This window comes from Colletotrichum spaethianum, assembly GCF_022836535.1.
Source record: "Colletotrichum spaethianum MAFF 239500 DNA, contig34, whole genome shotgun sequence".
NCBI lineage: Eukaryota > Fungi > Ascomycota > Sordariomycetes > Glomerellales > Glomerellaceae > Colletotrichum > Colletotrichum spaethianum.
The window spans coordinates 259,177-281,936 of NW_026054804.1; the positions used below are offsets into that span (position 1 = coordinate 259,177).

The 22,760-nt window shown below is 56.7% G+C and overlaps 6 protein-coding genes across 6 annotated transcripts; 3 read left to right on the plus strand and 3 right to left on the minus strand.

The window, feature by feature from the left end:
* Positions 1-1,417: 1,417 nt before the first annotated feature.
* Positions 1,418-3,428, plus strand: ColSpa_10274 (putative MFS-type transporter; the record flags this gene model as incomplete). Its single annotated transcript, XM_049276486.1, has 5 exons — positions 1,418-1,588; positions 1,638-1,659; positions 1,832-2,476; positions 2,522-3,113; positions 3,167-3,428. The coding sequence occupies 5 exons, from the start codon at positions 1,418-1,420 to the stop codon at positions 3,426-3,428; spliced, it is 1,692 nt and encodes a 563-aa protein (XP_049132443.1).
* A 1,321-nt stretch (positions 3,429-4,749) lies between these two features.
* On the minus strand, positions 4,750-5,965 carry ColSpa_10275 (putative 1-alkyl-2-acetylglycerophosphocholine esterase; the record flags this gene model as incomplete). The annotated part of the gene is made up of 3 exons (XM_049276487.1): positions 4,750-5,301; positions 5,462-5,574; positions 5,626-5,965. 3 exons carry the CDS (start codon positions 5,963-5,965, stop codon positions 4,750-4,752), a joined length of 1,005 nt encoding a protein of 334 aa, XP_049132444.1.
* A 3,756-nt stretch (positions 5,966-9,721) lies between these two features.
* ColSpa_10276 (uncharacterized protein) lies at positions 9,722-12,326 on the plus strand (the record flags this gene model as incomplete). The annotated part of the gene is made up of 4 exons (XM_049276488.1): positions 9,722-10,085; positions 10,153-10,272; positions 10,327-10,374; positions 10,435-12,326. The coding sequence occupies 4 exons, from the start codon at positions 9,722-9,724 to the stop codon at positions 12,324-12,326; spliced, it is 2,424 nt and encodes an 807-aa protein (XP_049132445.1).
* A 2,036-nt stretch (positions 12,327-14,362) lies between these two features.
* Positions 14,363-16,293, plus strand: ColSpa_10277 (uncharacterized protein; the record flags this gene model as incomplete). Its single annotated transcript, XM_049276489.1, has 3 exons — positions 14,363-14,814; positions 14,875-15,337; positions 15,574-16,293. The coding sequence occupies 3 exons, from the start codon at positions 14,363-14,365 to the stop codon at positions 16,291-16,293; spliced, it is 1,635 nt and encodes a 544-aa protein (XP_049132446.1).
* Positions 16,294-16,854: 561 nt separating this feature from the next.
* On the minus strand, positions 16,855-18,426 carry ColSpa_10278 (high-affinity glucose transporter; the record flags this gene model as incomplete). The annotated part of the gene is made up of 2 exons (XM_049276490.1): positions 16,855-17,852; positions 17,928-18,426. The coding sequence occupies 2 exons, from the start codon at positions 18,424-18,426 to the stop codon at positions 16,855-16,857; spliced, it is 1,497 nt and encodes a 498-aa protein (XP_049132447.1).
* Positions 18,427-19,994: 1,568 nt separating this feature from the next.
* ColSpa_10279 (extracellular exo-alpha-(1->5)-L-arabinofuranosidase) lies at positions 19,995-21,046 on the minus strand (the record flags this gene model as incomplete). The annotated part of the gene is made up of 2 exons (XM_049276491.1): positions 19,995-20,620; positions 20,692-21,046. The coding sequence occupies 2 exons, from the start codon at positions 21,044-21,046 to the stop codon at positions 19,995-19,997; spliced, it is 981 nt and encodes a 326-aa protein (XP_049132448.1).
* Between the last annotated feature and the right edge of the window lie 1,714 nt (positions 21,047-22,760).

The window sequence follows — 22,760 nt, forward strand, 5'->3', positions numbered from 1 at the left end:
GTCGCGAGTTGTCGAGAAACTGCAGAGGTAGGCTGAAGTTCACGACACAGTGGTTTTGTGGGTTTGTTTGCAAGCTCCTCCGGCCAAGCATTGCGCGGTCATGATGCGACCATAGGCAACTGAACATTGGCAGAGCTTACCCAACACAACGAAGGCCCTTGGAAGAGGAAACCCTTTATAACAATGGCCTTCGGCGCGCTCCGAGAACGAACTACTGACGAGGGGAGGTCTCTATTAGGTTCCCTAATCCCAAAGCAGCCTCGAGGACGCTAAGAGCCAACGTCTACCTGAATCCAGCACCCGGCAACAGCTTCATGCCAGGGGCACATCCACAAGGGAGCAAAGGGGAAGAATCTCATGACGCGGAATACATAAACGACAAGCAACGGCACCTCTGTTGCGCGCGCGAGAATGCCGATCAAACCGTCGCATGCTGCATTCCAACCCCAGACCGGGTCGGCTCCCCACCACCCTCTCTCCCCTCCTCAACCCTCCGTGCCTCCGTTCCCCCAAAAGAACCCCAAACCCTACAAGGCGCATCGGTATCAAACATGATATTCGGTGCAAATCATTCTGTACCTCGTACCAGTGGCATTTTAACCTCGTCGACGAATTAGCCTCGTCCTCATACCCCGGCCCGCTCAACCCTACCTGTAACCCTCACCATCCATCAACTGTCGACCCATCCTCAATGCAACTGCCGAAATATGGCAGCGCCACAGACCATTGGCTATTAGAGAAGAAGATACAAGGTTAAACACCCTCGTTCCTGGTCTCGCGGCGATGAATGTTTGTCGAGCAGAAACATGACACACCCGAGCTTCGGGTGACATGAAGCCATGAGAGAGAGGTCTGGCCCCATGCCGCCTACGGTATGTGGAGGTGGGCACACACCACACGCGCACCTTGGCGCAGAGACAGGACAGTACCTAACAGAACACCTCTCGAAGTCTGCGGTGGTGTTGATCGTCGCAGCGAGCGTCCTGCCACAGATGGTTGCTTTTGATGGGACGATGCAATGTGCCCTCCCAGGATACGTCTTCTGTTCGAGAATAACACGAGATGTGATAGGGTAAGTGGGCTGCACGTCTGATCCCCCCATGGCCTGTTGCTGTCCGCCTCAAACCTAGCCTGTCAATCCCATTGTCATTGACTCCCTTTCCCCCTTCTCTCCGCTGCTGCCCCAAGCTCCAGTCTATTTCGATTTGTCTCTCGGCGCAAACGCAGACGGTGTTCCGGTCCCGTCGTGACTGCACTTCTTCCTCTTGCTCTCAGCTCTGGATCACGTACAGGGGGGGCATGCCTGGTCTGGTATAAGGCTGCAGTGGCACCCGGCGGGAAGACGTCTTGCCCCTGGTCTTGGGACTGTGGGATTGCGGTGCAGCTCTAATCCATCACGGCAAGGAAACGACAAAACATGGCGACGAACAACCGCTGGCAGCTCCAGGGTGAGCAGGCTGGCCCGAAGCGTTCGGCCACCGTGTCGGTATCGGAGTTCAATGACGAGTTGGATGATTTGGAGAAGAGCGAGACGCTGGTCGTCGGTACAACAAACTTGTATGTGAATGGGCAGTTGAGGTTGATTCCTGTAAGTCTTGCGAGCCGCCGTGAGAAGGACCATCACTGAACCCTTTTAGATGCCCACGCCCGACCCCAAGGGTGAGTCTTGCCATCACTCTCGTGGATCCCGGAACAGGATGAGTATTGACGTTACCACATAGACCCTTTGAACCTCCCCGCATGGCGAAAATGGACCGCAATCGGCGCGCTCTGTTTCTGTAGGACCTCGTTCCCAACCGTAAGCTTGGCCTACTGGCTAACGTCTCATCAGTTGGTGCCCTCGCCCTGTCAGCGGAAGTTGTCATTGGCGGTCTTCTCCCCGTCTTCATCCTCGAGTACTCGGGCGTCGACCCGCACATCCTCAACAACATTGACTTCAAATCCCAGAGCGGCGGCAGCGGCCTCAACATCAACCCTTTGTCCGTCGTCCCCCCGGGTGTGAAGCCTGCCTCGCTCGAGGAGGTCAGTCTGTTGGCCACGATACCTCTCCTGGCGAACGGCATCGCGAGCTACTTCCTCGTCCCAACCTCCATCTGGATCGGCCGTCGTCCCGTCCTCATCTTCGCCGCGACGAGCGCATGGGCTGGCGGGCTCTTTGCTGCCTTCAGCACAAGCCTCCATCAGCACTTGGCTGCGAGAGTGGTCATGGGCTTGGGGGCCGGCGCGGTGGAGGCACTGATCCCGCTCATTGTTCAGGACATGGTCTTTATTCACCAGAGGAACAAGGCCATGTCGGCTGTGGTGTCCAGTCAGGGAATCATCATCATTGGTCTTGGTGTTTTGGCGCCCTGGGTCTCATCCAACTATACGTGGAGGTGGATGTACTACATCACCTCTGGTCTGGGCGTGTTGGCATGGGCCATCCTCATTGCTTTCTTGCCCGAGACCCGATGGAATCGGTCCCAACAGGAGCTCAGTATGTATCATCTACTCCTCAGAAGACCCAGCTAACACTTTCCAGGTGGTCAAACCACTTATCCTGTTATGCCCGGCAAGAACCGACCTGAGCTCGACTACGTCAACTTTACCCCGCGCACTCTCTGGACCAACATCGGCGTCTTCCAGAACGGGTTCGAGTTCAAGCGTGCTGCCAAGTCCATGTTCGACGCCCTCCGATCGACCTACTTCCCTGCCGTCATCTGGGCTGTCCTCGTCAATAGCTCCGGCATCGTCATCAACCAAGCCTCCCAACAGATCACGCCTTTTGCGCTGCTTGCTCAGGGCTGGGAGTTCCAGTGGACCGGTCTCACAGTGCTGCCATTCTTTGCCGCGTCGGCTCTTGTCTACGTCTTTGGCGGCCCCGTGGCTGACAAACTCTCCAACGCGGTGACGAGGTGGCAAGGTGGGAGCCGAGAACCGGAGCACCACCTCGTCAACATGATTCTTCCACTCGTCTCTGGCGTTGCGGGCTGTTTTCTCTTTGGAACGGCCGGTGAGGAGAACTTGCACTGGGCCGTTCTCCTCGTTGGATCGTTCCTGATCGTCTTCGCCTTCTTGACGATGATGACCATCCTCAGCGTCTTCATCGTTGAGAGCTATCCCCAGTGGGCAGGGTACGTTGATGCATCGCAGCTCATTCAATGTTCTTGTACTGACTAAATGGTAGACCCGTGCTTGTAAATGTCTCCTCGCTGCGCATCGTCATTGCCTTCTTCGTCGCCTCCAAGGCCACCGTCTGGATCGCCGAGAAAGGCGCAATTGGGACGTTTGCTCTGTACGCCGAGGCCCTCATTCTCTTGTCTCTTGGGCTGCCAGTGCTCTACTTCTGGGGCAAGAGGCTGCGGCAATGGACCGCGGGAAGCGTCAAGAGCAAGCAGAACAAGCGAAGCGAGAAGGAGAAGGCGCTTGATGACGCAGCCTCCGTCTAATCACATAGAGGATGACAATGATAACGAACTTGACGAGAAAGACCAAATGTTGGTGTCTTCTCAATAGCGTCCACTGGCTATGGACGAACAATACACTTTGTTCAATAGATAATAACAGAGATCCAGTCGCTACCGACGCGCAGACCAAACCGGGAGATATACTTGCACGAACAGCCACCGCATACGTAGTGCTGTCTTGGAAATGCTTGAGAGAGAGCATAAAATTGCTAAGATTCCCACCGAAGCTCTCTGCGAACAACCAATGTCCGTTGACCGGTATCCCGGTTACCATGGTTGAGACATGGCAAACGAAGCGGAACTTAACACTGGCCAGCCACATTTTCCAAACTCTGATTATGACCGTTAAAGGCTAATTGGACGTTAAGAGCACGAGATAGTGGTGGATGGAGAAACTCCGAGGCCCAGCAGTCCAACTGACAAACATACGGGCATGCCACAAGCTGTCGATACTTGGGTGTGGGGCTTGTGGCATGAGACGCACCTTGTATCGATCAGCTTCAGCGCCATGAGCCAAATGACTTCCAAATTTGAGTCAATTGGGGATGCATGATTGCTCGCCGACAAGACTTTGGCTTGTCAAAGATCAACTTGGGGCCAGAAGGAGTAAATTTCGACGTGTTGTTGTGGGATCTTATGAGAGCCTGCAATATCGTGCAAGGATTGATTTTGTTTCCTGCCTCAAAACTCGTGGTGTTCATCCACCAAGCCTAAAAGTTTCGACACAGACGTTTTCAGCTCTCCATCAGGACGAACTTTCGGCTCTTCCATAAGAAGATACACTCTCCGGCTGCCTCTCAACACGCCCCAGGTTCAGCGGCTGCTCAAAAGTCAACGTGCTGATGGGTGGATGGCTCAAACTTGGAGGGTGCGTCAGAACGTTCCGAGATGAGTGCGATTGTCTGCAGTCAATGCCATTTGCAAACTTTTGATTTGGTTTGATTTGGATTTTCGCGACCATAAGACTTTATCCACGTAGCCAAGACCTGAATCGGTCGCGCGGCAGTCTTATTGACAGTAGCCGACGTCTGGGTGTTCTTTGCACTCGTATGAACGTGCCTCAGTGTACCTGATAAAATCCCCCGGTCTTCGTCTAACACCCCGGAGGGTGATGCTAACGAGGCCTTGGTGAGGAAGGCTGAATGCTGCACCGGTGTCTTTTACTGGCTTCCGCTGGCTTGATTAGTTAATTAGGACGAAAAACAGTCGCAACAAGCAGCACAAACGTGAAATAATATAGACCGTTGATTGAGCGGAGTGTGACTTGAACCAAAACAGGCTGTCACATCCGAATGCTTTGAGTTCAAGGGCATGACAAGTTCTTAGCATGCAGCTGCCCAACCTCTGGACTGATATCTTCGACATCACACAATGCGTCCTTCTTGCCACCCAATGCCAAATCCATGGTCCTGCGCAACAGCTCAACCTCAATTGTTGCCAGCGTTTCACCATCGATGGTCCCCAAAACCTCTTTAACCAGCTCGTCGTACTCCGCCGGCAACGCCAACACGGCTGGAAGCTGAGGAGCGTCAAAGAACGACATGTGCGTAGTCCCTTCAATGACCACTATAAGAGATGGGCCGCGTAGATGAGACCAGATTTCGTTCCAACCGGAAATGTAATCAAACGTCGTCGGTGTGCTTACCAGCACCAAGGGCCTGTCAGTACCTTCCGTCGTAACGGGTCCCCATAAGGAACCATCAAAGTTCAATCCGCCGAGAACGCGGTCGTCAGCACGGAGTGAGGCGGCCGCTGTGGCGCCTCCGAGAGAGTGCCCGGCGACAAATATTCGGTCCGCGTCGACAGAGGCCTGCGTCCCCTTCAGGAGTGGCCCTGCTACCGACGCATCTAATAGCTGGTCGATGATGAAGGACACATCTTTCTGACGAGTCTGCCGGTCCCACAATATTTAGATTCCATGTTCAACTTTCGGACGAGACGGGGAAGCAGCTTACATCTAGAAGACTCAGAATGTAGCCCATATCACTATTAGTTGCGTTCTCTGCATATCTTACGCTGCCATCCGGGAACTCGACCATGGCGGAATCATATGTGTGATCCAGTGTGACGACGATGTAGCCATAACTGGCAAGGGACCGCGCCAGAATACCGTGTCCCAGTCGGTAACCTGTTCGACCATGCGAGAACAGGACGAGTGGATACTTGTCAGCTTTCGTACCGCATGCCGTTCTGACACTACAAAACTCAAACTCCGTCCCCAAGAACAGGGTGCTGGGTAGCCCAAACATCGCCGTAGCCAATTGGCCATAGAACGCCGCCGTTTCGGGGGGCATATAGGGGACTGTCTCGACTGAACAGCTGGTATTCTTCTTGAGAGGGACATGGACAGATACCATCAACCGTCGCTTCTCGGGTTGGTTCTTGGGGGCGTGGGGATCCCATCGTGCGGCGTCTTCAAAGGCTTGCACCCTTAGGGCAACTGGGTGTGGTCCGGGAGGACCGGGAATGACGACTGCCGCAGCTACTGAAGCTAGACCCACGAAAAATGACAACAGCATCTCTGCGATGTACGGTGGGAATTGGACAAGCCAGGAGGACACAAGGAACAGCAAAACCGTAAGCTCTTTAGGCTACGTATATAAAGAATTCAAAAAGCATCAAAGACTGTCAGATGACGAAGATAGGAATTTGTCTGCCTCTTATACAACTGCTCTATCATTACCGACTACACCCGAATCGTTGTCGGGCAAAACAAAATCCTTCTCGTGTATGCAGTCGCCAGGCGTAGAGATCTTGGCACGGGCTGTAAGATTCCATCAGCCAATCAAACAGTGTCCGGCGCCGTTTTCAACATCGAAAACCACAAGAAGATATTTGAGAGAGGCAAGGCAGACTCATCCCAAAAAATGGCCTGGGGCTTCGTACCGGGCGGCTTCTCCCAACACTGACTTTGGTCATGGTTCTAAAAGGCCGCTTCATTTGCCACTCAAGGCAGTCTGATCAGACAATTGAAACCTTTGGTTTCATATCGCAATTCATAATAGGAGATTCTCCTCGAGCACGCCGAGACAGTGAGATGTAAGACGCAGCTGACATTGTGACGTCAGCAGGTCTTGGTCCCCCCAACTCCTATTCAATACTACCTCAGTTTTCATGACTTCCTATTGAATCATGTTCCAGAATGAGCAGAGGGAGGAACCGATTTGGAGTAAGATTTTAGGCTTAGACTGTTGCAGTATAGAAGTGCGAGAACCTGAAGCCAGGCTACTACTAGCACTGGCATTACTCAAATGCATAACTCGTCTCAACAAATCGATCTTTATTTGTCAATTAGCCTAGTGCATGATGTGATGTAGGAAAATCGGTATATACCATCAGTGTACCTTCAATCCAACAGTCTCCTTCAGATTAGCTTCGGGATCTACAAAGGCTCTCTTCTTCAGCATTCTACCTCCGCTGGAGTATCGGTACACTAACCCGTCCGGTTGACAATGATAATGGCGGAGGGCCGCAGGGGTCATCTGCAGCTTGTGCTGGGGATGGGGGTTGGCATTGCTTATATGACCGTGCCGTATTCCCGTTTCTGTCCATGGCGCTGGTGTTTCCACCGTAGTTGGCAAATGCCAAGAGCGAGACCAAACTCACCTCTTCTGCTTTTGAGTTTGACTCTCTGCTTACATCCATTGTGACAACAATCACTAATACCCCAGTAACTACTTGGCATCAGTGATTACATGATAAATCAATTTGAGATTTTAAATTGAAGTATTTCTTAGCGAACGAAGGGGTGCTGTTAATGCAGTACAGGAAGTTCGAGTCAATTAGGTAAACAACCAGAAAACGACATGAAACTTATCGTACCGTACGATGTCTTCATGATATCACTCGGTGGTGGATTGCTCATGTCAGTGAGGCGTAACCAAGGACAACACGGGTTGCCTTTGAACAAACCTTGAAATACTTTTCCCAACTCCAGTCCGTACCAAGTCTAGACCACGGTCCCGGGAATTTATCACCACAGAATCATTGAGGACTATCGCTAGCTCAGATGTCCTCAGGCTAAAGCAGCAACTACTCAGTTTCAGATATGAAGGGGGAAATCTGAGGCCGATTTGGGATTGTATTCAATTGACTCAAATTGATGAAATAATTAATCTTTCAACTGACGCCTATTAAGAAGATTCGGCAAAGCAACGGAAACGGGTGTGACCACCTAGTCAGGGGAGTACTTCAACAGGTTGGTCATGTGCTCCCCAAATCTGCCGGAAATGGCCGGCCGTACGGCCCCACCTCCGGCAACAGATAGGGGGTCCACCGGGCCGAGGACCATGCAATTTCGGAGCTGACTGGGCCCCAGTAGAAGGTGGTGAAGGGTCTGATTAATGAGTGGCCCGGTCGGTGTCTCGGACGAAACAAGTGGGAATTGAAATTCCTGACGTCGACACCAAAACAACGCTGATGTAATCAGACAAGGGGAGCGGGAGTTACGTACCTCGAAGCTTCCAGCTGCTAAAGACCAGACCAAAGACCCGACCAAACCGAAAGGAGCTCGACGGTGATTAGCGTACCGGCTGCCCTGTGGCTTGGGATATTTCGGTTGCCCAGCACGGGCGCAGTTGGGGTTGCAGCTCCCGCTAGCAGAGGCAAATTCGATGCGCGCCCGGGCGCGAGTGATCAAAGACCCTGGGCTAAGGTGGAAAAGTGATGATGATTGTTTGTTTGTGTGCGTCAAAGACAGACCCGAGCAATGCAAACAAACCAACAAACGGCCCTTCGTTGCCATTGATTCTTTGGCAAAAGTGTCTTGCAGCCGACGACATGTCCGTCTACTCGTCTTTGCTGCACGTTTTCTTGCCAGCGGTCATGTATGTCATGCGAGAGAAGGTCGAGGGCAACAATTACACTAAAGCAGGGTCGACGTTCCGACCTGGCCTGGTCTCTCCTCCCTGGTCCGCACCTTCCTTCCCTTCTCGATCGACAGCTTCCCTCCCCCCCCGGTACGTACCGACGCCTTGGTTTGCAGCTTGCCAGTTCTCGGGATAGTTTAGACCAATGAGACGCCAGAGCCAACAAGCTTGGGTCACCTCAGGGGAGGTACGTACCGGGCAGAAGCAGCGCAACGCAGCGCAACGCACCGCACCGCGCCATCCATTCTTTCATTCAACTGCCTTTTCTTTTTTGCGGGGGTAAAATTTGTGACGCAGCCCCGTTTTTTGTCATCATCGGATTTTCCTGCTCATGACGGAGCCCCGATTTTTTATTTTCGTTTTTGGTTTTTTTTTTTTCGTTCGATCCAAGCGCTGCACCTAGTCCACTACTGACTGACTGCCCTGCCCAGCCGCCCGCAACGAGGCAAGGTCAGGCAGGAGCAGCAGTAATTAATCAGAACGCATCGAGCACTTGCAGGTCTCTCTCTACCCATCCGTCCGTCCTTCTGTTCGCAGTCTGGCCCCAGCGGAGAGGCATCGGTGGCCACAACCAACGGCGCAAAGCAGCTGGAACCGCAACAACAAGCAGTAGTGGCGGAAGCTTGCCTCTTGCCCTTTCTTTCCTTTCTCCCTCTTCGATCTCGCGTCACCAAACGGATAGAGAGAAAGACAGAATCAAACCAGAAGGACAGAGAGAGTGGCTCCATCACACTCCCTCTACCCTCCATCCACGTCCCTTTTCCACGCTCGCTTCACCGCGTCCAGGGACAAGACAACTCCTCCACTCCACTGCCTCCTCTCTTTTCCCCTCCTCCCTTTTCTACATACAACCTCACAGGCTCATACTCCGCTCCTCCTCCTGTTGCGCCTCTCATCAACGTCACCCTCCGACACTCTCTCTTTTTGACTACTCTCCTTCATCGCTTCTTGCTGCTGCTCTCCATCCTCTCTCGAGCTTCTCCCTGTGGCACGCATCGGCACCTGCAGACCCTCTCTATCATGCGCCACCCCTGCCGACGAGAGGCTCCCATCCTGCACGAAAAGAGTCACTAGGCTTGGTAGCCCCCCATCCGAGGCCCGGACCTACGATTCGCGACTTGACGACTTGCGACTTCTCTCACACGACGGGCGACTGTTCTTCTAGAATTATCCACTTTACCAAAACCCACTTTGGTGCTACTCCTATCGCCGAACGAACAAACGACCGCAGCTGCTGAGAACCGACCCCGGCTCCCACCACCTGTTGGCCACCCCCCAGTCGTCCTAGTCCTGGGTCCTTCCCGCCCAGCCAGCAGTCCAAGTCAGAGTACGGTTCTTCTGCAAAGTGGGCTCAACACCCGCTCAACACCACCACCACTCATCCTCCCGCCTGCCCCCAAGTCGACAATGGCTCCCAACGGCAATCCGAAGGCGAGGAACGGTGTTGGTGTCGCCCACGGAAAGCCCAGCGCTGCTAGGCGCGTGGTCCCTGCCATTCCGCTTCCCTTGGATCGTCGCGTCAAGGCCAATGCCGCCGCGAAGCAGGCCGCAGCTGCTGCCCAAGCCGCCGCTGTTGCATCCTTTCCTCGACCCGTCTTGACCAACGGCTCTTCTCTCAAGATCCAGAACGACGCCGACTCGATACCTCCGACCCCCAAGACCGCCGAGCCCGAGATTGCTACCCGTGACGAGGACAAGCCCGCCGCCGACGACAGCGCCACCGCCCCTCTTGCTACCGATCAGGAAGGCGACGATGTGAAGGACCGCGAGGGTAAGTGCAAATTCTCCCCGCGCCAAATCCTCTCAACACAAAGCAGGGTTCTAACATGGTCACATAGCTACCGACTCCCAGGTGTCTTCTGCCGCTATTCCTACTCCCTCCACGACCGACGAGTCCGAATCCACCGACAAGGCCGCCGACCGAGACCTTCCGCCGCCTGTCGAGGATACTCTTCGAGGTACGTCCGCCCTCAGCTGCCACGCCCCGGAGAGCCCCTTCTTACTTGCTACAGAAAACAACCGCATCACCTCCCCGCCCGCGGCCCGGCCTGTGAAAAAGGGTAAGAACCCTCGGCGCTTGGGTGCTGTGTTGCGCCAAACAGGTTGCTCACAAGTCACAGACAATGTTCCCCAGCTCCCACCGACTTTCCGACCTCCTCCTGTTATCCCTCCGACCCGATATAACATGCCGCCTGCTGTTCACAACGGCGCTCGCCCCTCTGCTGTCGTCATCAACGGCACATCTCACCGAGGTCCTCGATCGGTCCACAATGGGCCTCCTCACATGCATGGTGCGCGCCCGAGCAACGGCAGTCTTCAGTTCGGCGGATTTGGCTCCAACTCGTCTTCTCCGGTCCCTCCCCACTCAGGAGGCTTCATGCCCCCTCCGGGCATGCCTCACCCTGACGCGCGTGCGTTTCCCGGCGCTACGAACGGCTACCACCACCAGATGCCTTACGGCACCGAGTTCGTGCCTGGTACTGCCCTGGATGGGTTTGGTCGACCGCTCCCAGGCTACGCCGGCATGGAGCAATACGCCCCTCACATCAACGGCTACGGTCCTTCAACCCCTCACAGCTTTCAGGGATCTCACTCTTCGGCACACGCGGACGAGCCTGGTGCCTACAACCACTACCCCGCGCCTGGCGTCCCCAACGGCAACGCCCAAGTCGATGACGCTCGCCCTCACCCGCCGCACGCTGGAGCTTTCGGTGTTCCGCCTCAGCGGATGATGCCTGGTCCTATCCCGCCCCCGCACATGATGCACCCTGGACCCGAGCATCAGGGGTTGGATGATATGGCCGCCTACCTACGATCGCAATTCAGAGACACTGTCTTCGCCGACTGCACCCTCGAGCTGCGATACCTCGACGACCGCGCCCCTCCTGTCCGGCTTCCCGGACACCGTCTCATTCTTGCCAGAAGCCAGGCAGTCCGAAACGTCCTCGAGTCTGACGGTTTCGAGTCGAGCCCGCCAGGCGCTAACCGCACCATCCTACTCCAGTCGGACGACAGACACCTCCGCTCCGATGCCTTCTGGATGGCAGTGCAGCATCTTTATGCCTTCCCGCTCCTGGATCTGCCCGAGCCGACCGCCAATGCCGCCTTTACCTTGGCTGGCAGCGCCGATGACCGCTTCGACTTTGCTCTGGGATACGCGGCGGCAGGTCACCTCCTCGGGTGGCAACCCATTGTCATCCGGGGCCTGGAGATTGCCTCGCACTCCCTCAGCTGGTCCACCATCGAGCGAGCCCTCGAATTCGCCCTCGGCGACGTGCCCAGTCGCGCTTCAGCCGACAGACACACCCAGTTTGTGTATGGCGAGCCCGTCCAGATCTTGATGAATGGCATCATCTCATTCCTTATCAACAACTTCCCGCCGGACTTCACCCTGGACACGTCTGTCGCGGATCCCGAGCACTTCGCCCGCATCCCCTATGTGTCTGCGTCCCCTCCTGCTCGCGAGGGAACGCCAACGATTGCTCGTGGAACGGCCAACCAGCAGGACCGCCGATCGCGACCCATGCACATCCAATTCGGTGATTTGGCTCTGGGCTCCGACTCCCCATCCAAGGAGTCAAACTCGACGGCGCAGTCTTCTCAGCAGAGGAGCATTCGATCTACCCTGTCGATGATTCTCATCAATCTGCCCTTTGCTTACCTGAAGCCCGCTCTCGAGTCAAGTGGCTACGGCAACGTCAACGGATGGGCCAGCATTGAGGCGCGCCACCAGATCATGCGAGCTGTCGTTAACGAGCGGGAGGCTAGACGTTCTAGGGCCGTTGATGCAGTCAGAGCTGGTGCGGTTCCGCATGCGGAGTCGATCCTCTACGGCTTGCAGAGCGTCGAGCCGCGCCATAGCGAAGAGTGGCATGGACTCGGCTGGCGTGAGGATGTGGTGTCGTACGTCAACGGCGACGCGCCATCTCTCGGCCGGCAATGGGCGCCGCTGATGGTGCAGCCGAATGGCGTCGGCCACGTGGGGAACCTGAGCCAGCCGGCCTACCCTTGAAGGCGCTCCCAACGGCTTGGCCAGGATTACGATGTTACGACACGGGAACTAAAAAAAAAGAAAAGGAGAGCCAAAACTTGGACGGCCCAGGGCGGACTCGGTTCGTCCGCATTTGCATCATGACCTACAAAAAGCAGCAATACCATTTTCTTTTCTCTCAGGTCCGGGACGACAGATTGGGCATTGCGCGAGGTGTTGGCAGTCCTTTGGCAAAGGGGCCCCGAAAACAATCAAAAGCTCAGGAAGAGTGCGTGGGCGGCTTCGCCTTGCGATCTGGCTGGTACGGGCACTTGCCCTGGTCTCCTTTTGTATGTACGCGTGCGATTGTTTTTTTAATAGTCGTAGCAGCTACCTATCTACGTTGGCTGGACCTGGTCGATTCTGCGGAATGGCGGGCGCCACGGGTGGGTAGTCGGAGGTTATCACAGGCAGGGGCGTCTTGGTGTAGCTAAGGATGGATTTTTCAACCTACCTTGCCGACTATGTGCGATGAGGACACATGAGGACACGAGAGGATGCGGAAGAGAGAGAGAGAGAGAGACGCATGTCACAGCGGCTGGTTGTGGGGAGGAAGGATACCCAGGAGGATGAGGAGTGCAGCTGCGTCGCGGTTGGGGCTGCTTCCAAGGTTCGTGGCGGCAGCAATGATTGTGTCCTCAGCAACAGAAAGGCTTGCTGGCTGATAATTGTGTGTATCGAGCGAACAAGAGACACTTAAAAAAAAAAGGTGACGATGGTTCTGTTCTGGGTGTTTGTGGCCGAGTGACATGAAGCGATGTTATTCTCGAAGGCCTTGTAGCCATCCAGCCCAGGCTCGCCCGTGGCCGATTTCAAGCTTGTGATTGGCGTCGGGGTAAAGTGAAGGGCAAAGTGAAGGGCAGGGCGAGCAGAAGCACGAGAGAGGAAATAGGAGAAAAAGGAGATGATGTCCAGCTCACTCCAGCACCGCATCTCTCACGTGCATCTCATGTGTGCATCTCATGTGAGTGTCTGTCTGTCTGTCTGTCTGTCTGCATACGATGAGATGTTCATGTTTATTTTGCACAACGCACGGGATGACCGTCCTGATGGAGCAGAAACGGCCGAAGCCCGACGCATAACTGCAGCTCGTTATAACAACAATTTCATGGCAGACGCGTCGTGGAAGAAAACTTGACGAGGTTTTACTGTGGGCTGGCCGGTGTGTTGTGCATAAAGACTCATTAAACTCGTGGTGGCATTCCCTCTGCAAGTGACGAGTGTGGGGGAGTCCCTTGTTGCGGGGGGTGGGACGCTATTTGGGCATGGTGGATGCGCATGGGCCAATGAGCGATGGGTATTCCCGTTTTTGTTTCTTTGCCCCGGACGAGCAGGGATGCGGGCTCCAACTGCCCGAGAGCCGAGGCATGTGCTTGCCCCCTCGAAGTGCTGGCGTCGGCGCTGGGTGCAGGTGCTAATTACCTACCATTGCCGGTGGTGAGTGGGCTGGTTGCTGGTCCTGGTCCTGGCACTCAGTGAGTGGCCGCCCAAGGAAAAGCTGCCCGTGACACTTGCGCGCCCAAGCTGCTGGGGTCCGTCGGCATCCGTCCGTCCCCTCTCTTCTCTCTCTCTTCGCTCTCGCACCCAAAGGTCGGTCCTTCGGGGGCGTCCTTGTCCACATTCCACCACACCACCACCACCACTTTGTCTCGCAGCTAGGCAATTGCCACGGCTTTTTACTTTGTACACTACGTTTAATTCTTTGCTTTTTCCTACATCACCTTCGACAGCCGTTCTTCTCCCAACCTAATTACGTCTCGACTGCTGCCGCGCCCAGCAAGGTCCCTTATGTGAGTCTCCCGAGCTATCCCTCGTCGTTGAGGTCATCGCTGTATCTGCGAATTGGCCCAATGTTCCCAACGCTGGCACGTGCTAACGGAGCTTCCTCAGTTCGGACCAGCCGCCCTCACTCCGTCCCCCCAAACCCGGGACCACACGACCCTACTCATCCGACGACGCACCGTCGACGTCTATCCCATCACGAAGACTGTCTCTAACCCCTCGATCCCGCCGCTGCCATGGCCTCTGCCGCGGCCTCATCGTCGCGGCCAGGCCCGCCCGGCGTCTCCCGTGCCCCCCAGACCTCGAGTCCCCGACCCTCCGGCGGCGGCCCCTCGCGAGCGCCGGCTTCGTCGCGCAATAGCGTCACCGACCCCATCCTCCGCAACACTCTGCGATACACAATCTCCGCCAAGGAGTATGCCACGCTGCACAAATACGTGCTGTCGCGCTCGCGCCTTCTAAAGAGGGCCGCCCCGAGCGTCACTGCCGTTGAGCGCATCGTCGACGGCGATAAGCCCGCCGCGGTGAGGCAAGGGGCTAACAACCCTCCACCGGGTGCTGGCGGCAGGGCTGTCGATGATTACAATGCGCGCGCAGTGCGTCACTCGTTGCGTGTGTTTCTTGGCACCGCCATGGCTATGAAGGGTTGGGCTCTCATCTCGACCAAGTTCCTGGGCGGGAAGCCAGAGTGAGTGCCCCTGTGAATGGACGTCTCAACCAAACTCAGCATGCTGACGCGACCACGCAGCCCCCATGCCAAAAAGCAACCTTTTCACAAGTCGCCGACTCTGCGCCTCTCCCTCTCCCTGTCCACCATCCTCCTCCTTTACCGCATTCTCTTCCGGTTTCTTAACCGCCTACGCGCGCACCTGCTCGATCCCTCAGCAGCGCCGTTCCGCCGAAGAAACCCGCGCACGACCGCGACGCTGACGTCCCCCTACGCGCCGGCCATAGGTGCCTCCATGGCCGGCATGTTCCTCGGCGTCTACCCCGCCCAGCAGCTGCGCGTGACCATCGCCATCTACACTTTGTTCAGGGCGCTCGAGTTCGGGTGGAACCTGTGTGAAGAAGAGGGCATGATTTGGGGCTTCAAGAATGGGGGCAAAGTCAAGAGAGAGAGGCCCTGGTGGTGGGGCAGCTGGCTCATCCAACCCTTTGCCTTTGGACAGCTGTTGCATGCCGTGGTCTTTGACAGGGATTGCTTCCCGGAAGTGAGTGACGCCGTCGAGAGGCTTTGGCATCCAAGTACTGACCTGTGACCAGTCGTATGGAGACTTCATCTTCAAGCATTCGTCAGCCTACATCCATCCCAGACCGAAAGATTACCCGTCTCATCTCAAGTGGCCCAAGGCCATGGAGATTGTCGATAATCTTGCCCAGATGGCAAAGCTGAATTGGCCGTAAGTCATGAGCTTCCGTGTAGACTGGGCTTTCCTAACAGCCACAGGCCCTTTGTCTCGCCAACTCTCTTCCCCAACAAGGAGACGCTCCCGCCGACACTCGTCGGTGTCGCCCCCTCACCTCGTCCGCCCATCCCATCATCACCTCGCTGTCGTGCGCGACCCTGCACCCTTCGGACCCATCATGTCTCCGCACCTACCTCAACTTCTGGCTCGGGTCCTTCCCCGGCCTCACGCGCTTCTTCCTCATCATCTACTCGGTCATGACGTTCGTTCCGCGCTTCCGATCGCTGTACCACTCGCCGGTCACAACGTTGCAGCGCGTGCTTACCAACTCGTTGCGCATGAGCACCTTCCTGACCGGCGCCATCTCCACCGCCTGGGCGAGCATCTGCTTCTTCCAACAGTGGTTCCCTCGCACTTTCCTGCCGACCCAGAGGTTCTTCTTTGGCGGTTTCCTGGCCGGCCTCTGGGCCTGGGTTGAGCGCAAGAACGGGCGCGGTGTGTTCCTCTACTCTGCGCGCGTGAGCGTCGATTCGCTGTGGAAGGTGGGCGTCAAGAGGAGGTGGTGGAAGGCCATGAAGGGCGGCGACGTGTGGGTGTTTGTCATGGCGCTCATGCTTACCGGTGTCGTGTACGAGAGGGACGCGAGGGCTGTCAAGGAGGGCAGCTGGAGGAAGGGCATCAGCTGGGTCCGGGGCGAGGGGTTCAAGGACTGGAGCATCGAAGAGGACATTGAGGAGGAGAACGCGGAGAAGACGGACTAGAGGGCGGTTGCCGAGAGTACGCAAGGGACGACAACGCCGGCGAACACGGCTCAGATGACGAGATTCATCTACCCGTGTTTGGTCGACGGAAACGCGCATACTTGAGTGTCCGACGGCTGACGACCTGCTGTTGAGGCCTCTTGTTGGGTCTGCAGGATGTAAGCTCTTCATGGCGACTGATGTTGTTGTAAAGTACCATTCATGTTGTACGAGCGGTGACGACTACATGCTTAGTAAATGTTTTTAATACCACGTATTGCAGCGCTTTGCCCATCCTGCCGACCACTGTATGTTTTCACATTCTAACCTTTGGTAGCTATCGATCGTTACTGTCGACTTTAGAACATCTCATGCTCGCCCCGGCGGGATTGCATGTCCTCTCCCGTATCAGAAAGAAAAGCCATGATCATAACGAATGATTAGCTAATGACTAGCCGAAGTCTATATGGATCCGTTTACAAGCTCCCACCCAATGCATAGCCAAGGGCCGTGCCCAAGCGTGGTTGACGGCTCCGACGCCACCACCATGTTGTAAACCCAACCTTGCAGCACTCACGCAGCTCACACGGCGGTCGACGATACACGCTCGTGAACCGAGAAAGAGCCGTATTTCCCTATTCCTTTGCCCCTTTCACTGTCGGACCCGGTGATGACGGTCCCGAGGGCGCTCTGCTCGGACATTGGCACGTAGTCGCCAAACAGCTGGTCCATCTGCTCGAGCGTGCGCCCCGACGTTTCGGGATAGAAGAAGTAGTAGCACAGCGCGGCGATGACGTTGAAGACGACAAAGACGTAGAAGAACTTGAAGCCGAGGGCCGTCAGCGCCTGCGGCGAAAAGGACACGAGGACGAGGTTGATGGTCCAGTTGGTGAAGGTGGTGAGCGCGTTGCCGAGGGCGCGGATCTCGAGGGGGAAGATCTCGGCCGGGTAGACCCAGCTGATGATGCCGAGGGGCGTGAAGAAGAAGCCAAAGACAAAGTTCATGGCGACCATGCTGCGGAGCTGGTCGGCGTTGGAGCGGTCGAGGAACTGGAACTGGATGGCGTTGACGAGGAGGGCGGCGGCGAGGCCGACGGCCGAGGCGATGAGCGGGCGCACGCGGCCGATGCGGTCGAGCATCCAGAGGCCCACGGTGTTGTAGAGGATGCCGAGGGCGCCGTTGATGCCGATGATCATGAGGGAGGTCTGGGTGCCGATGCCGAGGAGCTCGTAGATGCGCGGGCCAAAGTAGCTGATGACGTTGACGCCCGAGAGGGGCGAGAAGGCCTGGACGCCGCAGCCCAGCAGCAGGCGCTTGCGCCACGAGGGCTTGGTGAGCAGGGCCTTCCACAGGTAGCCGTTGTCGCGCAGCGCCGACTGGGCGCGCACGGCGTGGCAGATCTCGTTGTACTCGACGTCAATGAGCTTCTCGTCGACGCCGACGCGCAGCTTGTCGAGGCTGCGGCGCGCCTCAGCGTGGCGGCCCTTTTCGACGAGCCAGCGCGGGGACTCCTCGAGGAAGTAGATGCCTGTCGCGATGACGACGCCGGGCACGCACTGGAACGCCAGCGGGAACCTCCCTGTGTACCCGTTAGCACACTATCTCACGCCAGAGATATACAAGCAACCCAAAGAGACGACGGGGAGCCACTTACATGAAAAGTCGTTCTTGACAAAGGAGCACCCGTACCCCAACCACTGGGCCACCAGGAACCCCCAGCTCAGCATCCACTGCAGCAGCCCCGACAGCTTGCCCCTCTGCCTGGCCTCGGCCAGCTCCGACGCGTACATGGGGATGGTGGAGGTCAGCACGCCGACGGCGACGCCGCCGACGAAGCGGCCGGCGATGAGGGCGGCGAGGTTCTCGGAGCCGGCCTGCAGCGCGGAGCCGGCGATGGAGATGAGGGAGCCGAGAAAGACGGTGTTGCGGCGGCCGAGGCGGTCGGAGCAGATCATGTTGATGACGGTGCCGAGGATGGCGCCGCCCTGGAAGGAGGAGACGATGGCGGCGGCAACGGCGTCGGAGGGGTCGTGGAAGTAGGCCTTGAATGTGCCGAGGGCAATGGTGGACGTGATGATGCCCGAGTCGAAGCCGAAGAGGAAGCCGCCGGTGGCGAGGAAGGCGGCCGACCACACGGTGACATGGCGGCCCATGGTCGCGGCTCACAGGTCGGGGTCCGAAGGGACTCTGGCGATGAGATGGAAGTGGCAAGTCGTCGTCGCCGTCGTCGGTATCGTCGTCTGGTTCTTGGTCAAAGTGTGCGTTGGAACCAAAGCTCCCAGAGAGTGAGTGATTCGAGTATAAGTGCCGATGCTGCGTCGGTCTCCGGTTGTCATCCCTCTATCGAAGAGTCGCCGGCTTTGTTCGTCTTGGCAACGGCTGTCTTGTTTTTCTTCTCTCCCACACGCATATACACACCCGCGCGCTCGACGAGGGAAACAGAGAATAGCAGAGAACAAGGGGGGACAAGAGGAAGGGGGGGAGGAGATGGGGAATTCGGATGCATTTCTAGAAGGGCCTGTGCGAAGAATCTGCGTAGCGTGTACGGCAAAAAGAAGCCTTTGAGCTTACAAGGCGGGAACATGATGACGGCGGGAATTGGCGGACGGGAGCTTATTGCGTAAGTCGTCCAGTCTTTTCCATCTTCCTTTCCCTCATCTTGGGTGGTTTGGGGGGTGGGAGGGGAGGGAGGGGAGTGAGAGCGTGTAAGTGAAGGCCATGAAACTTTTCTCACCTCGGTTGGCGACAGGATTTCTTCCCAACGTGCTGCATATACCCACCGCTCGACTTTTGGGCCCGCGTTGAGCTCTCTCTGCTTGCGCCGGGTCCCATCGCCGGCACACCAACACCACACGCACAACGTGTAGCAGGACAAGGTTAGAGTTCCCGGCGCGCGAATGTTGAAGCAAACACAATTTCACAAACAGAGAGGGAGAGAAAAAGGGACAGACGCCCTACCGCACGACGCAAGTCCGTTTCCCGCCTTCCTACCGGGTCCCCGCCGCTTGAAACCGTCACCAAAACGCAAACCCATTTTGCGATGGTTTGTTTCTTTTCATTCTTTTTTTTTTCATGTGCTTCTCGTCGAACCTTTCCTGGAACCCCGCCACCGCCGCTGTGCCTCTCACTTTAAAAAAACTCACATGCCTCTCTCGGCTAGGTTCTTTCAACAAAGGTTAAGGTTCCTCCCGGCCAGACAGTCTCGTTTGGGAGCCGAGCCTGGCGCGCGGGTGGGCTGTACGTGTCGCTGCTTGGCAAGCTCTCAAGCTCTCTCGTTCTCGTCTTCGCCTCTCCAAGAGCTTTTTTGTTCTTGCTCCCGCGGCCTCCTGTGGAAACGTTTCCGTTTCCTTGTCAAAGAGGCAACCTCGAGATCCGACGCATGGCCACGGGCGATGCTTTCAGACGATGACGCACTTTTCTGTTCGGCTCTCCCTCTTCGAGCTATGCTTGTTCCCCCGTTCACAGACCACGTCCCGAATTAGATGAGCATCCGCGCACTGACGATCAAAGATCGCGCATGCATGACTCTTGTCGCAAGTCATAGCTTCGGGCTGGCTGGGGTCTTGCTCGTTCCAATCGTCGATTTCTATGTGCCAACGATTATATGTACAGCCGGAAGGGGATGGCGGATACTCCCACCGCACCTCTCTCTCTCTCTCTTCCCCCAAGCCGCAGAGTAGAGCCTCACCTTACCTCACCCCACCCCCCCATGTAGGTATGTCTACGCGCTGGGTTCCGCCCACTGGTAGTCGAAGCCCTGGGGCACGCCAAAGTTGGGCGTGCCGTCGGCGTTGGCCGTGACGGGCTGGACCATGACGTAGCGGTTGTCGTCGCAGGCGCCGTTGGCGTTGCCCGTGGCGTGGAAGGTGATGTACGTCTCCGTCTCGTCGGGGCTGCGGAAGAAGCTGTTGTGGCCCGTGCCAAAGTTGCCGTTGGCCGCCGTCAGCCGGCAGCCGTCGCTCTTTGTCCAGGCCGAGGGCGACGCCGGGTCCGTCGCGCCGTCCCACTCGAGCAGCGCGACGCAGTAGTCGGGCGTCCAGCAGTAGTTGGCCGAGTAGGCAATGTACGTCTTGCCGCCAAAGTAGAGCCCGTACTGGCCCTCCTGCACCGGCACCTCGCTCTGCTCCCACGGCTGGTCCGGCTGCGAGATGATGGTGATGTTGGGCGAAGCCGAGACGTAGTCATCGTTGAGCTTGCGGACGCACGTGGACTGGTTGGGCACCCCCGTCATGCACGAGTAGACAAAGTAGTTGCCCCACCCGTTGAAGCGGACGACGGTGCCGTCGAGCGACCAGTCGTCGGTGACCCGGCCGGCGTAGGACCAGTCATCCCAGGGGGAGGCGCCGCCTGGGGGGTTCACGGTGTCAGTTACGGGCTCACGTCCCCCCGGCTGCCGAAAACGGAGGAGGCCGACTCACCCTGCAGGACATGCATCCTCTGGCCGTCGAGGTTGCCGTCGTTGCCGGCGGTGTAGTAGAGGTACCACCGTCCGTCAAAGTAGTGGATCTCGGGGGCCCAGACGCTGCAGCATCGCGTCGGGTCCGAGTCCGAGTAGATGACCTTGGGCGTGGCCGTCTTGAGGCCCTCGATGCTCGTGGCGCGCGCGAGCTGGAGGTTCGTCCACTCGGTCGAGATGAAGTAGTAGTACCCGTCGAACCACGAGATCTGGGGGTCGCCGCCGCCGGGGTTTCGGATTGGGTTCGTGTATGCGGCCGCCGAGCTGACGAGGCCGAAGAGCCCCAGGGAGGCGGAGACGATCTTGGATAGGAACATGGCGACCCTGCTCAGGAAGCTGTGCCTTGCTGATGCTGATGCTGATGCTGCTGCTGCTGCTGCTGTGGCCGAGTGATGCACTCCTTTCTCCTACGGGGTCCTCGTGGACTTATATAGTTGTGCCATCGCCGCGCATCACGTTGTAATGCGGCTGCCGACATCACCGCCTTCCCGAATGTTCATGGGGTAGATCCGCTGCGAACCCAGAGTCCGGCACGCGGTAAAGACGTCCAAGGCGATCTTGATGGGTCCGGCCGTGACGCTCATGCTTGATTGTGACTGGAGCGCTTTCCGCCCAGCAATTGCCATTGAAGTCGCTCGAGTCAAGCCGGGCATCAGGAATCATATGGCCACAAACCCGTGAGCATCCCCATCAATCGCCAAAGCTCGGAGCTCGGTTTCGGGCGAGAAGAGCACTGAGGATGCGGAGATGCCAAGACCAGCTAAACGGCGATGGCACCCGATATCGACGTCGACTACCGGTACCTGCCTGCGAGAGGTTACACCGGATTGGCGCGCGAAGGGAGCGATGGCAGGTGGTGATGGCGGGGTAAAAGACCAAGGCCAAGACGTTAGACTAACTTACATGCCAAGACCTCTCTCATTGAGTCCTCCCTCGTCCGGGGGTTCGATGATCCGGCAGCCACCGGAGCAAGCCGCCGTTATCTTAATAAGTGGGGTTGATCTGGTCATGTTTGCATACCTAGGTTTTGGCAATGAGACGTACCGGTTCTGCAGAGGGCCTGGCTGGTTCTGCACGTGTCGTGGCACATTTTTTGCCGAACCCGTCCCCCTTGTCAATCGTGACGATGACGGTTTGCGTGGCATCCACTTTCGAGTTTCTCCGTAGCACGCGATGATGGTGTTGCCCCGCGCCACTCGCACATCGGGCCCCGGACTCCCAACGCAGTGTTGCTGCACGACTAATCCACTATGGCTCGGTTGCTTTGAGCTGTGTACGACAACTCTGACGTCAGTGCTCGGCTGCAGTGTTACCATGGCAGTGATTCCTACTGTTGTATTTCGATCTTGATATGCTTGCGGGTTTGCACGTGGTAGTGGATGTGAACATCCAAGCAAACCCATTCTGTGCCGGCAACGATGGGCAGAGCCGTGACTTTTGGCCATTGTTCCCTGACTGCGTTTTTCTATCTCATGGCATAGTCGGCGTCTCCGTTTCTTCACCCACGAGGCCTTTCTTCCTTTCTCCCGGATGATCTCCAATGAACCAAGTCTAGTGAAGTTTGATTCTCGACTCCACAGCGTCAGCCCAATCATACATTTAAAGTCAAACGGGATCGACTGTGTTGTTCAATCGTGCTATAACACGGAAAGGTCATGATTTTGGTTTTGGGTGGATTCATCGCTACCCCTATCCGAATTTGAGTGCAACTGACATGTGCTAGTTGTTTGAGAGAACTGGACCAGTGTTAGCATAGCCACTCCCATGCCCGGACTACCGGTAGGTATTCGATCAAAGCCCTACCATAAATTCGGTTCTAGAGGGTATTGGTTCCTTCGTTCTCATGCCACAAGCCCCTACTCGTGGGTCTTGCTACGCCAGCACATTTAGATTGTATTGAATAGCTGACTGCTGGAAGAGGCTAATCGAAGGCAGCAGATAGATGGGGAGCGCAGCCCGGTCAGCCACATCCTGTGAAGTGGGGTCAAGCCCTCAGCCACAACGAGTGGCAAATCCCACTTCACCTTGCCG